The sequence below is a fragment of the Narcine bancroftii genome, chromosome 3, assembly GCF_036971445.1.
Source record: "Narcine bancroftii isolate sNarBan1 chromosome 3, sNarBan1.hap1, whole genome shotgun sequence".
NCBI classification, from domain to species: Eukaryota; Metazoa; Chordata; class Chondrichthyes; order Torpediniformes; family Narcinidae; genus Narcine; species Narcine bancroftii.
In genome coordinates, this window is record NC_091471.1 from 26429727 (window position 1) to 26445384 (window position 15658).

Here is a 15658-nt window from a genome sequence, read left to right on the forward strand (position 1 = left end):
CGTTTAATAATGAAATTGATCTTTAAGATATTGGTTTCATTGGGTCTCTATCTTTTTTTTTGGAATTACTGTAATAATTGCAATTAAAAAGGATTCTGGCAGAGAATGTCTTCAAAGCATAATTTAACACCTCCATAAATGAAGGTATTAAAAGATCTTTAAATTTCTTATAAAATTTGACAGGAAATCTATCTTCTCCTGGTGAGTTTTTATTTTGCAATGAATTCAATTCCTCACTAAATTCTCCTTGCCGTAAATACTACATTCAAACCTTTCTGTTTCCCATCATTCAAACTAGGTAAAGTGATTTGAGATAAAAACCTATCAATCTTATTTTCATCATGTTTTGATTCTGGATGACATAAATCAGAATAAAATTCCTTAAATACATAATTTATTTCTTGTGGTTCATATGTAATAGTCCTGGAATTTTTTTAAACTGCATTAATGTCTGTTCTGCTTTCAATTGCCATGCTAAAACTTTATGAGCTCCTTCTCCTAATTCATAATACCTCTGTTTGGTTCCTTGAATTAATTTTTCTGTTCTATTTTTCTGAATAATGTTATATTGAAGTTTTCTTTAATTAATTAATTTTTTTTTCTTTTCTTCAGAAGGATTATTTTGTAAATCTTTTTTTCTTATTTACCTATATCCTGTTCTAATTGATGTGTCTCTTTCATATATTCCTTTTTTTTTTCATTTTAGCTAACTTATTTTTGACCTCATATTTCCTTTTAACACACCCCAAATAATACATTTATTATCTATTGAATTAAAATTCACTTCTAAAAATAACTGAATTTGTTTTCTTATAAAATCACAAAAATCTACTCTTTTTAATAATGCAGTATTAAACCTCTATCTATACGGTGTATTTTTTTCCTCTTAAGGTTGAACATGTCAATAAAAGTGAGGAATGATCAAAATGTATTCTTGTTTTATACTCAACTATACTAATCCTTCCTTGTAACTGTGTCGATAATTTTAATTCCTTCTTTGTTCTTTTTATAGAGGAGAGTTAACGGTTCTCTTTATCTTCGTCACTGCCTGACTGTCCATTTCCACCCAACAGTGCTGAGTTTTCCCAGAAATTCTTTATCTGGTCGAGATTCCACCATCTGCAGTACTCCTCTATTGCTCATGGCTAACCTGGTTTTTAACAAATGGAAATCACGAAGATCTTAAAAATGGCAGAACTAGTTCCATGTCTAAAATCCTAAATTAGATGTGACAATAAAAAGATTGTGGCTAAAATATCCAACACCTTGTGGCAAAGTATGCTTGGCTATATAAATCAGTGCATAGAATATAGGAGTTGGGAAGTAATGATGAAACTGTACAAGGCATTGTTGAGGCCAAATCTGTACTGTGTGCAGTTCTAGTCACCTATTTATAGGAATGATATTAACAAGATAGAGAGAGAAGATTTACCAAAATGTTGCCTGGGTTTCCACATCTGGAATACAAGGAAAGATTGATGAAATTAAGTCTTTATTCCTTGGAACATAGAAGGCTGAGAGGGGATTTGATAGAGGTGCTTAAGATAATGAGAGGGATAGATAGAGTTGATGTGGAAAGGCTTTTTCCATTGAGAGTAGGAGAGATGGATACAAGAGGTCATGGGTTGAGAGTTGACGGGCAAAGGTTTAGGACTAACATGAGGGGGATCTTCTTTACTCAGAGAGAGATTACTATGTGGAATGGGCTTCCGGGAAAGGTGGTGGAGGCAGGGTCATTTTGTCATTTATATGGATGGGAGGGGAATGGAGGGATACGGCAGAGTGCTTGTAAGTGGGATTAGAGGAGGGTACTTGGATCAGTGCGGACTAGAAGGGCCAAATTGGCTTGTTTCCGTGCTGTGTATATATATATATATATATATAATTTGTTATATGGTTATATAACATATATATATGGTTAAAGAAGTTGTGCTAGGACGCGCTTGCACATTAATGCACCAAAAAAAGTGCCTGGATCAGTGTTATCATCTCTGAAATAAAAAAATAAACCAGTTCTGCCATGAATTGGGGTCGTGGTTTTTACCGATGGGAATAGAGGTGGTCAGAGCAGATGACAAATTCGTGTGGATTTTTTTTTTAAACGGAAACATGATGTTTGAATTTAGCTTCCTCCTTTGTTTCTGCGAGAATATATTGGGAACGGGGAACAAAATGTACAGCATGTCCAATATCACAGAATAATATTTTCAAAACCTTGCTGATTTCTACGAAGTTAGCCAGCGCTTTTCTAAGAACTCCTACCTCATCGCACTTCCAGCCCTGTTTCACTTGAACAAGACATCACTTTCTACATGGTATGCTCACGACAAAATTCAACTCCCTGAACACCTTCTTGGTTTTCGGACAGGTTTCATGGGAGGGACGAATAAACCTTCATTGGGAACGGAGAGGTGAATTTTCACCGTTATTTCTGGCCAAAGTTGCGGACAGACTTCGCAGGATAATTGTTTATTGATCTAGTTAAAGGCTCGCGGTATTGTCACAATGTCACCTAATGAAAAATATCCGCTCAATATTAAACACGTCCAAATTATAAATCCAATCAGAAAGAACTTATATTTCAATTTGTCAGAGAATCCGGTCATAGCATTTCAGTAAGCTCAGTGACATAACGTTACATTACTCAAGGATCAATTGGACAAGTGTACAGGGCCAATTCAGATGGTTTCGTGTCTTGTTTAGACCCTTGTGCTAATCGATTTCCAAAACTTGTTTCTGGTTAGCTGGTACATATCCGAATTATGTAATAAAAGTGAAAAGTAAATTGTGGATGGGTAAATATTTAGGAGACAAATCTTAAGATATCTTGTTAGATGAAACGGCTGAATACATTTTCCATTGGGAGGTTAAGGTAAGACACACATGGATTGGCGCCAAGGATTGCAAAAGTAAAGTAGAATATCAGACATGTTGGGGTTGTGTTTAATTTGCATTGGGTTTGGAACAGGGTCTTCCGCAGTCCACGTATAATTGTTTTCAGGAAGGCCTCTGGTGGATCCTTCCCTATCCAAATAACGTCATTAAAACACGGAATTCTACAGACACCGTGATTGAAACTCAGCAGGTCAAACAGGGCACTTTAACAAACAGGGCACTGTTAGACCTACTGAGTTTCTCCCGCATTCTGTTTTTACTAACCTAATTGAGACACTTCATCAGACAAAATATCCTAAAATGTATCTCCAAAATTTACCCTTTCCTTTTATATCAGCATGTACATCCAGCTGACCACAAACTGGCGATCGACGGCCACGGCTTCAGTTCGGGTTCAAATCCATTTTCTTTTCAACTTCAACTACAACAAAGGAATGTCCTCAATGCTCTTTCGGATATGCAATTATAACTGGTGATATTTAGAGCATTTGAAACCACCCCCATATTTGGACTGGTCGACTTTATCAGGTCTAGCTGCGGCAGAACCTAAAATTTCACACGGGCAGGAGTTGTGTCTTTTGTTCAGCGATTTGGGGCTGAAATCCCACACGTTAGAGTTGCGTCTCCTGCTTTGGGGGGGGGGGGGGGGGAGTCTTGCATGTTGCCAGCTTCCCGCGGTCTTTCGCCACGTTCCCCCCAACTTTCCGCGGCGTGCAGGCGGTCAGTTCAATGACCACACAACGTTCCCCTCATTGAAACCAACCGGACGCCGAGCAATGAGAGGCGGGGACCCTGACAATACGCCAACATCCGAGAGATGGGAGGTTTTAGTTTCTAGTTCAAGTTGCATTTTATGTTAGTCTCTGTGCGGACAACCAATCGTCCCCGAGGCATGTCCCTGCTGACTGACCAGCGAAGGGCAGGTTCTCACTGGACCACAATCAGATCTGTGAAGATGACCTTTGAAAGGTCGGGGCACGAGAAGACCTGCATCTATGTCCAGGCCTTCAGACAGTTGTCCTGTTCTTCTTGCTTTTTACACGTTTCGTGAATTGATGTCGATTCTTATTATATGTCCGAAAAATCAAACACAGGGATTAATTCTATATTGCTTTCTTTCCGCGATCTGGGCTTCGCTGGCAAGGCCAACAGTCACTGCTCATCCCTCAATGAGAAGGTGATGGCGAGGCTCCGTCTTGAACCGCAGTAGTCTTCCTGATGGTCGTTTTCCCATCGTGGGAGGGTTCCAGGATTTAGACCCAGCGATGATAGTTGAGCTAGGATAATTTTCTTGTCTTAGATACACACGCACCGAGATTCTACTTTGCTGCAGCTCAACATGCACTTAAAAAAGCGACTAAGAACAGCTACAACCGTGCACTTAATTGAACGGAAAAATAGACGATAAATCCAAAAAAGATATATAATAAATATTCACATTTATCCAAGTGAAAACAAGAACGGACCATATCAAATCAAGTCAAGTTTATTGTCATCCGATTGCACAGGTACAACCCAAAGAAAGAGGTTCTCCGGGCCTCAGTGCAAAACACGCAGACACACAACCAGACATCACACACATACAGACAGACAAACAATACACATGCAGGACAAGAATTATTCCATACAAAGAAGTAACTAGATATTGTTTGGTAAATAGGAGAGCCTTGTGAGCAGCTCCTTTGGTCATTCAGTATTCTCCCCTCCCTGGGAAGAAGATGTTCCTCAGCCTAGTGGTTCTGGCTCTGATATTCCTCTATCTCTTCCCCTATGGGAGCAGCTGAAAGATGCTGTGTGCAGGGTGGGAGGGTCCTCAATGATCTTGTGTGCTCCCTTCAAACAACCATCCCAGTAGGTCATGACGAAGGGTGGGGGGAGGGAGAGTGCCACTCTTGTAGTCCTGTGGATTGACCTCCGACCCATTTCTCTGAAGCGAAGGTGCCACCCTGTGGTGCAGCCTCTAGGACACTGTTGATAGAGCTCCTGTGGAAGGGTGACACTTCAGTCTTCTCAGGAAGTGCAGATGCTGGTGCGCCTTCCTGACAAGTGAGGAGATGTTGAGAGTCCACAATAGGTCACAAGTTAAGTCAACGACAGTTGTTGATGTGCACTCTTGTTCTCTTGAAATCCACGACCATCTCCTTTGTCCTGTCGTGTTGACTCTACCACATACTTCCAAGACGCATACAAGTGCAGATGATGGAGATGCTGGAGAAACTCAGCGTCTATGGAGAGAAATGGTCCCCAGCAGAAACTTCTCTCCAGGGTTGCCACAGTAGCTTCCCCATCGGTGGCGATGTCGAGATGTTCATGCGATGGGACCTGCAGGTGGCGGATTCCCCTGTCGTTCTCGGTGGCAGGTGCAGGCCATATGTTCAATAGAACAGTCATCAATCAAAATGCTGTGTGTTTATTGAAGTGTTCCGTGGATTTTTAATAGTTAACCGATGGAGTTGAGTGCGTTCGTTAATTTCAGGCTTGGCGGGAGGCTGGTTTCGAGCGAGCTATTGGCAGGTCAGAGTTATTTGCATACGTTGATGACGTGGCCTGGAACTGGCAGCTGAATGGTGCAGAGGGGAGAGAAGGTCCCGGTGTCTCAGAGGCGACTGGTCTCCCCTCGCAGCAGAATCACCTGCTGTGATTCCGAGTGAGCAGCGCCTTCCCTGCGAGACAAAATGAAATTCCTTGGGTGCATCTTCATTCTGAACTGTTGGATACGTGGTAAGTAGAAAATGTTCATGTCACATCACTCGGCTAAGACTTCTCATGAGTGGCATTTGTCCAACGCTGCTGGGATTCAAATAAAAACGATGTCATGAGGAAGTGCGGCGTTGGGGGGGGGGGGGGGGGTGGGGGGGCACAGATGTGGAACATGCTAAGGTGAGAGACTCTCAGGATGCGATCAGATTCTGCCCGGTTTTCTGTTGTAGATAATTCATTGCGAATTAACTTTATTTTGGGAGAACAAACACTCGGTCGTGATGTACCGATTAAAAGCAACGCTGCGCTGTTACATATTCTCTTATCCGCAAAGAACGGATAAACAGATACCGCGAGGAAGGGGGTGGTGGTGGTTGGGGTGAGAAAGATTTTTATAATGCGGGGGGGGGGGGGGCGTTGGTATTGGGAGAACAAAATAAACTGCAGCTTTGGAATAAACTCTGCATTTTCTGACCAGGCGCGCAGTTCCAGTCGATTCTACTCCAAACACCGGCCAAAACAATTGCGGCTAAGGGGGAAAAGGTGGAATTCTCCTGCACTGCGAAACTATCTTTGGGTCGGTTATTTTGGTACAAACTGGACGAGGACTCTGCGTCGCATTTTGTGATATCGGTGGACTTAATGGACAACGTGCGCCGAGGAAATGGGATAAGTAGCCGCTTCATTTTGATCAGCAGTACCTTTCGTTCATCATTCAGTTTAGTGATTAAAGACGTGCAACTCACGGATAATGGGACCTATCACTGCCTGATGTTCAGTTCCCAAAAAACGCTAATGGGAGGTGGAAGTGCACTAACTGTAGGTAAGGAGATGACCGATCACACACACACACTCCCAGCAAACGATCTAATACTACAAAAATAACTGTTGGGAGTCCGAATACCGCACAAAAAGCCAAGAAAATGGTAACTAATCTTTGGGTTGGAGATATATTATTTCAGAATATAAAACAATTATAGAATCAGACAAGTGATTTATCAATATAATCTTAGACGTTTGATGCTTTAGCATTTGTTCTTCTAGTGAATGAACTTGTTAAATTGTTGTCTATTAACCGCTTGTGTTAGACCCAAAGAATTCTGCCGCTTATTTCGATTGCATTGGATTTCCTGATTGTTTTACAATCTGGGTTTGGAATGATTGTTTTTTTTTAAATATATTGCTGTAAATTACCGGGTTTGAGTTATTAGAGACGTATTAGAGGGTTATTATTCTCGTCTAACATAAACAAGAGTTCAACTGCAGGGTTATTAATTTTTGCTTTTAGTGAAAACAGTCTCTGATAACACATGCAGCACAGTGTAAAATCCACAAACTAATGTTTATTACAGTCCCAGAGAAACAGAAAGTGACTTCTTCGCCTCCAACTACAAAACCCCTGAAAATGAATCGGCCCAGGATTCCGAAGTGGCGAAACAAGAAGAAAAAGATGAACAATGGTAAGGCTGCTATTTCACTGTAGTCTTGGTTGAGGAGATGGTCTCGCTGGGATTGTCTCTCTGTTGAAAACACATGGTTGATAAATAGAGTCGGCGTTGACGTTGGTTCTTTTAGTCACATTGATTGTTAGCTGATCTTGTTGAAGCAGGAGAAAACAATATTGCCGCAGAATTCTCAACACGACAGCAGCTCAACGCCAGATGTCTAGTTTCAATAAAAGTCCCAGTAGAACAGACGCGTTTCAAGTTTGTAAACCTAAATTTCGAGTGAATAAATCCTGAAACGTTTGCCAGAAGGACGTTGCCTAGAGAATATTTACAGAGTGGCCTGAGAAGGTGAAGATTCCCTAAAGAAAAAAATAATGTTAAATCGCTGGAACTATTCAGCTGCTCAAGGAAGCATCGGCGGGAAGGGAAGAAAACGTCTCACTGTACAGAACCCTTGCTGACAATCAGGATTGGAACATAAATCTTATAAGGCAAGGTTAGCAGAGCCAGGACTTTTCTCTCTGGAGCGAAGAAGTATGAGAGGTGATTCAATAAAGGTCTGTATGAGAGGACAGCCAGCACTTTTTTTCCCAGGGCAGGATCAGGACACGTACGAAGTGAAGGGAGGAAAGTTTAGGGGTAAGGTTTTTACACACAGAGAGTTTTGGGTGCCTGGAATGCCTGGTGTTGGTGGAGGAAGGAGAAATAAAGGGCTACGAGGTTGGAAGGGTTTAGTTCTTTTTGGTAGGTACAATATCGAGGGCCGAAGGGCCTGTACATGTTCTATGTTAATTTCAATGCCTGCCTTTTCGCCCTTACTCGGGTGATTCGTTTGTATCGTCTCTCATTTCCAGTCTTCGTTAATGAGAACAGAACATTTATTTATTTTTCAATTGTTTTAAGAAAAAAAGTATCAGATATAAAGTTCAAATAGAAATAAATTAAAATGACCGATAGTAAACAACTGTAAACAAAACACGTATGATCCATGATATTGATTTTTAAAAAAGAAAAGGAAAAAATATAACTAATCTAATTTCTAACCGCAAGTTATATGAAGGATCAACTATTAATTTCAATACTAATTGTTCAAGAAATAGAAAAAGATTCGCCTGCATTGTCTTTCGTTTCCAGTCTTCGTTGGTGAGAAAATTACATGTATTTTAATAAATTATTTTGAACACAGTAGGGAGGGTTTTAAAATGTGCCTGAACACCTTTCATTTGAGCCTCTCCACCCTGACGCTGCACCGAGTAATGAAAAACGCTTGACCTTGCACTCCATCCCTGTTTATGGAATTAACCCTCTCTTCCATAGTCAAACCACCCCAGGGTTTTTTTTTTCCTGGAGCCCCTCAAGTCCGATGATGAAGAACGTTCGCTGTCAAAATACCTCCGGAGCATTGATAGAAAAAAGATTGGGGAATCGGTGCATGGAGTTTGTGCGCGGTAACAGCGAGAAGAAATAACATGGGAGGTCAAACTGATCAGGTGGGATCTGCGAAGAGGGACAGACCCATCTTATCGTTCGGAAGTTATGGGCCAGAACTCATTTTGAAGTTGTTGGGCTGCGAATTCCGGAAACTTTATCACAACGTGCATGAGAATAACTGGTCAAGGTCAGGATCACCTTTGAGAATTAAAGATTCTTTATATGGATCATTAAAAATGAGAAATCGGATTGATCTGATCTGGTATTACAGAAGAACGGGCTCTTAGTCAGGAAATTACTGGATTTTCGTTAAAAAAAAAATTGGTTCTTTAATGTCCTCCAGGAGAGAGATTCTGTGGTCTTTACCCTGTCTGGAGTGGAGTAAAAACACGACAGGAACTCAGCAGGCATTGCATTTCTCTGTTTGTACTACAAGAATCACACTTTGGTGTTTCACTCCTGTAGGAAGTGTGGGTCAGCGTCTTTTTTTGACTCGAAAGTGCCATTGCAAATGGTCTAAGCAGCTACCCTTGGATTATCTTTGCTACATAACGTACACGGTTCGCCCTGCTGAGTTTCTCCAGCGTTCTGTTTTTACTGTTCAATATATGTAGTTTCTCTCCGCTGAATGAAACACGCAGCAAAATAAACATTTTATTCGATATGCTGGTTATATCTGAGATGTCCACATCAGCTTTTGATCAAAGCACAAATAATAGATTGTAGCTGCAATAAAAATGTTTTTATTGCTTAATATTTATCACCCACCCAATAGCCAAAAAGACCTCGCTGTGTCTGGAAAGGACATCATTTACTGAAAAGCATTTTCGTGTTCCTGGAGACCCTGTTTAAAAAAAAGTTGTTTTCTTTATTGCCTTCTAGTCAACCTCATTTTAAAAGCCAAACGCTATTGTAACATCAATCATGGGGCAGACCTGAACACTCCCTGGGACCAGGGATTGGTGGGGTCGATCCTGGGAAAAGCAAGTATTGGAGCAAGTTTGTCTGAACTTGAGAAACCCAAAAACGGTAGAATCTTGAGCAATCAGGAATAAGGTGGAAGGATTAAACGGGACAAACAACAAATGGTCACACAGCGTTCGGTATAGAGTCCCAACCCGAAAACGTTGACTGGCCATTTCTCTCCACGGATGCAGCAGGACTCACTGCGTTACTCCGGCTTCTCTTCCTTCACTTTTGCTGAATTAATTAAGTCAAAGGTTTGTGGCTGGATTGTCTCAAGACTTCATATGGAAGTGTGCGTGTGTGTGAGAGAGAGATCGAGATATTTTGGACCCACTGAGTTCTTCCATCAGATTATTTTTGCTTTTATGTGTTCGAAAATCATAAAATAAGGCAATGTTAATGTTACATCTTTAGATCATTTTTTAAATTGCATTGTTGTAGCACCATTAAGCACAGAAACACTTCAGCCAACTTCAAAGTGCCCACCAATAAGATGTTGGACACAGGCAAGTTACTTGAGGTTTTAGAATTCATAGTCTAGTTCAGTTGGAAGAGGATCTGTTGGACCTGAATCTTGCATTACTCCTCATTATAATAGTGGGGGAGGCTGCAGGCAGTGAATTCCTAGTGGGAGTGGGATTGAGAATTAATGTGACAGACATTAGGAATTTTTTGAGTTAGCCTTGCAGAGTAAAGGCCAAATTGTCCTTCCAGGTGAAGCAGTGATCGCTTGCACTTCTTCCAAATTTGTATCCTGCATTCAGTGTTGATGTTATGGGCCCCTCTGTTTTGAAGGTGACTACTTTGCAGAGCACCTGTGTTTGACCCACAGAGGACAACCCTGAGCTTCCTGTTGTCTGTCCCTTTAATTCTCCATCCCACTCTCCCTGATCTGACGGTGGTCTCCTCCATAGTTCCAACCAATGCTTGACGAACAGCAACTCACCTTCCAACTGGATGTGCCACAGCCTTCCTGACTCAATTTCAATTCTATAAGTAACTAACATTCCCTCTCTGCACCAGAATGATCCTGGTCATGCATCTGAGGGGGTTTGCTTAGGTTCTCTACAAGATTTTTATAGATGAGGTAGACAGCCAGCACTTTTTTCCCCCCAGGGAGAGAGTTGCAAACATGAGAGAACATCTGTACAAAGTGAAGGAAAGAAAATTTAGGGGGTTATCAATGGTAGGGTTTTTTTTTAACTTAGAGGGTTGTGGGTGATTGGAATGCCTTGCCAGGGGTGGTAGTGGAGGCTGCAACATTAGGGGCATTTAAGAGACTCTTAGACAGGCACATAGGTGAAAGAGAAAAAGAGGGTTACAAGATAGGAAGGATTTCGTATATTTTGGTAGGAATATATAGGTTGACACAACATAGAGCGCCAAAGAGCCTGCACTATACTGTAATATTCTATATTCTCATTCTATTATAGAAATTCAGGTTTCAATTTTGCAACTTTCATACATTTTTCTTTCTGTTCTCACTCTTTGGAGCCATGTGCCCCCATTAACCCTTCAACTAGGCAATCACACTTACAGCTCATATCAGGCTTCACCACATTCCCTTCACCCTAATCATCCCTGCCATCCCCAACCTCTCTCCAATTTGATGTTAACTTATTTTTTCTCCTTCCGAATCCTGAATCTTCAATCTGAGGCATTAACTATTTCTGTTTGCACAGCTGCTTCCTGACCTCCTGAGTATATTGATCAAGACTTATTTTATAAGTAATTGATCCAGTATCAGTCGAATTGCCGCCACCTTCACCTCCCCAACACAAATTAACACAGCTTCAAATATGTTTTACTTCTGTTTAACCTGACCGTTCTTCATATATAAAGTGCCTTGGTGCAATCTCAGGGCATTTCAGAATCAGAATTTATTGTCATAACATGTCACAAAATTTGTTGTTTTTCAACAGCATCACAGTCCAAACATTTTTATCAACCACCTTATAAAATAAATAAAAATAGTGCAAGAAAATGTCAATGTAAAGCAGTGCCCGTGGTTCATTGTTCATTCAGAAATCTGATGGCAGAAGGGAAGAGCTGTCCTTGTGCTGCTGAGGGCTCATCTTCAGGTTCCTGTACCGTTTTCTTCCCAATGGTAGCAGAGAGACGAGGACATGGCCTGGGTGGTGGAGGTCCTTGAGGATAGAGGCTACTTTTTTAAGATACCGCCTCTTGTAGATGTCCTTGATGGAGTGAATATTTGTGCCTGTGATGTTTCAGGCTGAGTTAACAATCCTCTGGAGTTTTCTTCTTGTCCTGGGCATTGGCACCTCTGAACCAGGCAGATGCAACCAGCGAGAATGATCTCCACAGTACACCTGTAGAAGTTTTTGAGAGTCTTTGGTGACATACCGAATCTCCTCAAATTCCTCAAAAAGCATAGCCGCTGCGAGCCTTCTTCAAGATTGCATCATCAGGGTAAATCCTCCGAGATGTTAACACCCAGGAATTTGAAATTCTTGACCCTCTTCACTACTGTCCCATGTGACAGTTAATGTTATATTTTATATTGTATATAGATATATTTTATAGGAGATAAATTGTGGCAGGTATTTTAGTTTAAGTCATATACAAACACTACAACACAGATCTCATTTAAAATGTCAGAGCTCTGCTCAAGCCAGACAGTCCAGGCTCCGAGTGCCTTTGCAAAAACTTTGAAGAATGCCTATAAGGACTTCACACGTAGGTGTTAATTGGACTTGCTGTGGAGTAATGGATATTTGTTTTAGAAGGCAACAGATGAATCAACTCAGAAGATTAGGTCCAGAACCGTAGTCTGTCTGAGTGCAGTTGGCTGTTCTAAGAGGGTCATGTGGTTTTCTCTGTGTGAGAGAGAGAGAATTCTACAGTTCAGCAGCAGCTGCTGGGACTGGAACAGGACAAGCTGGCAAACTTGTTGAAAAAAAAATTTTGGAGACTTAGTTCTTAGTTCAGCCTGGTCAAAGTCCTTGTGGTCCATACAAAAGGAGATGGCTGGCTGTATAATGTTTCACTTGAAATAAGGGAACCAGAAAAGGAACTCTGCGGTGATCTGAAAGAAAGAGATTATCATCTGGAAAACCCTGATGGGGCAAGTTTCTTCAGCAAGACACTGAAGTGGCTGATTGGAAGGGATCAGTTGTGGGTGTCCAACGAGCAACAAACCTCTCTCTGAAAACTAACAAGAACCTTCCTGAGTGATAACCATTTTCAAGCACCAAAACCTGGTGAAATTCATAAATGTTAAATTCTGTGCACAGTATTAAAATTGCCAGATACCGGTGAACTTAGAGGAGTGAGAAGTGAGATAGGACTGTGATTCAAAGAACTTTTCTGAACTTACACACATATTAGATACATGTGTGCTTAGAATTAGAAGGGGGTTAGGTTAATAGTAATAAGTTCAAGATTGATCCTGTTTTTATGATAAAAGATAATTAAAAGTAACTTTTGTTTAAGTAACCATTTGTCTTGGTGAATTCCTATTGCTGCTGGGTTTTGGGGTCCTCTACTGGATTGTATTCTTCTGACTTCCTCTGATGTCCACAAATCATCTCCTTGGTTTTGCTAATGTTGAGTGCAAGGTTGTTGGGGTGACATCACTTAATCAATCCATCTCCCAACTTTTGTCACAGCTTGTTGATGCATCACAGGATTTATTTAAATATTGCACCAAAAAACCCCCGCTTTTGTGATCCTACTCCTCCTCTCGGGCTAGATGACCCACTGCAGTCCTGTGGCCAGGCAGCATAATTACCTTGCATGTCTCCTCTAGTGGTCTGTGTTAATAGCGTCGCTTGAGTGATGTAAAAATATATCCCCAATGCCTTTTGTTTTTTTGGGGGGGGGCAGGCTCATTTCATGTTATTTCATTGGGTAATGAGGGGAGGTTCTGCTCTGCATTTAATGAAACCTGTCCGTTGCTGAATGCATTTGTTTTGGTTAATGTTACACTTGTGTTCCTCCTTCAGAGTATGCCTGTGACTGGCCTTTCTGGGGATCACTGATGGCCTGTAACTTTGTACTTCTGATTTCCATCATTTTTGTCATCATGCTTCGGAGGAGGAAGCGTAAGTCCTCATGTAGTTTTAAATATTGGTCAAGGAATTTGTCAATATCATTGAGCACTTACTTAACCAAAGAATCTACATTTCCCTTTCCTCTCTAGACTACCAAAGGCGATGTCCACACCAGTTTCGCAAGAGATAAGGAAGTGAAAATGTTATGGCGTGTCCCTGAAGTGCAGGGTGGGAGGAAAGGACGGAATATCGCATCTGCTCAAGTATGGAATCTGCCTTGCATCATTCTCATTGCAATTTTGCCCGAAGCCTGCCCTTAAGAACAGAGAGAATAGTCTCCTGTGTAACCCTGCCTCTCACATTCTGCATTAGACTCTGTTCAATTAAGTTGCTGAATTTGTAGGTATAAAATTTAAAAGACAATCGCACACTGCTGTTTAAATCTTGATGTGGTTTAGACAATATAGATTATTTACAGAAACCTTTTAGAAAAAAGAATAGTTCACTATATGTATTGTGCATTGATTCATAGGTAAGTGAAGGGATCTGACATTCAGTTGTGTCTAAAGTCATAATGAAGGTCCTGAGGTCAATGAGTCAAATTTTTGTTAAACCAACCTAACAAATTGATACTGAGTCAAGCCATTACCATGTTCCAGTTAAAGCTTGATTGATTTTGCTCTGAATAAGAAGGTGGTCCTGTCCTATTAGAAATCCATGAAAGCCTCTGAGGTGCTTCTTAAATTGGTAACTAATAGTGTTAGACAAGCACGTCTCCTGTGGTGATCTGTTTAATAGTTGTTGCTTCAATGATCTTAAAAAATTCTTAACCCTAACCCTAACGCCACAGAACAGTTGGGGTCCCAATATTTGAATCCTTGCTCTTGGAAGTAGGCTGGATGCAGTCATTAATGAGCGAATTGTTCGCCCTGAAACAAGTTGGAAACTTAAACCGGACAAAGTAAGCTACTTTCACCCAAAAAAAAACAGTAAAAATAAACTCTGAATTTGAAAAGCCAAAAAAAACCAAAACACGCAAGTATTTGAAATTTGAAATGAAATTAGAAAATGCCAGTGATGCTCGGCAGGTCAGACAGACTTTTGTGGGAGAGAAATAGGGTTAGTTTCAGATCGATGAACTGAAATTATGTACTAATGGGCAGTGCGGGGCCTACTAATTTTCTCCAGCAATTTTGTGTATTTACTACAATCACAGCATCTGCAGACTTCCCTGTTTCACAGAAATTATGTAGCTTTTGTGATGAATACGCTTTCGACACATTCATGGTGACTGCACTGAAGTAATTCATTAGACTGTACATGCAATTACTCATCCCAAGGTACCACCTTAATTTTTGCCTCTTTCTCTCCATTATTTTTCTTTGTTCTCTCTATACACCTTCTGGCAGAGGGAGGTGAATCTCTGAAATTCTCTGGGGGTGTGAAACTAGATCTTTGTGGAAAAGGGCAAAGTTATTTGAAAATGAAATAGATTTTTGGAGGAGTGGAAAATATCAGGGAAAGGACCGGAAAGAGTGGAATTGGAGATGATGTTTCCTCTGGTGGGGGAGTCTGGAACCAGAAGGCACAGCCTCAATATGAAAACATCCCTCTTAGAACAGAGATGAGGAGGAATTCCTTTTCGTGTGGTGAATCTATGGAACTTATTTCCATTGCATGCTTTGGAGGCCAAGACACTGGATATGTTAGAGGTTTACAGGTTCTTGATAAGGAAGGAAATCAAGGGTTATGGGGAGAAGGCAAGAGGGGTTGAAGCATAGAGTAAATCAGCCATCATGGAATGGTAGGGCATACTTGATGGGCTGAATGGTCTAATTCTGCTCCTATGTCTTATGATCTTACGGAATTAAGAGCAATGGGGATCTGACACAGAAGAGGAAATGAATCCTGACAGCGTTGAATGGTGAGACAGGCTTGAAGGGTCAAGGGATTTACTTCTGATCTTATTTTCTCTTTCCCCGAAATTTGAGTAAAGTGCATGAAGAAGTTGAATTGCACTCATTGTCAATGAATAACATAGATGCAATCCTTACGTTGTAGGGCTTTAACTTGAGAGAATCAAATGCCGTGCTCTAGTTCCACAAAACCTTGATATCATTCCAAAGCTATATTATTCTCCAGCAAATTGTCTTTTGAATAGAATGTTCTTAGAGGGATTAGGCAAAGTCAACGTGGATTTACATC

General features: G+C 40.9%; 1 protein-coding gene across 1 annotated transcript; it reads left to right on the plus strand.

Annotated features, from left to right (window-relative positions):
• Positions 1-5570: 5570 nt before the first annotated feature.
• Positions 5571-13754, plus strand: LOC138756665 (T-cell surface glycoprotein CD8 beta chain-like). Its single transcript, XM_069923051.1, has 5 exons — positions 5571-5616; positions 6074-6418; positions 6948-7055; positions 13406-13504; positions 13603-13754. The coding sequence occupies exons 1-5, from the start codon at positions 5571-5573 to the stop codon at positions 13641-13643; spliced, it is 639 nt and encodes a 212-aa protein (XP_069779152.1). The 3' UTR covers positions 13644-13754.
• Positions 13755-15658: the final 1904 nt, after the last annotated feature.

What these genes read in the sequence shown, in the direction of transcription:
- LOC138756665 (XM_069923051.1), top strand. Translation starts at nt 5,571, where the DNA reads ATGAAATTCCTTGGGTGCATCTTCATTCTGAACTGTTGGATACGTG. An exon ending in TCTGAACTGTTGGATACGTG is followed by an intron (nt 5,617 to 6,073) that starts GTAAGTAGAAAA and finishes TTTTCTGACCAG; the next exon opens with GCGCGCAGTTCCAGTCGATT. An exon ending in GAAGAAAAAGATGAACAATG is followed by an intron (nt 7,056 to 13,405) that starts GTAAGGCTGCTA and finishes TTCCTCCTTCAG; the next exon opens with AGTATGCCTGTGACTGGCCT.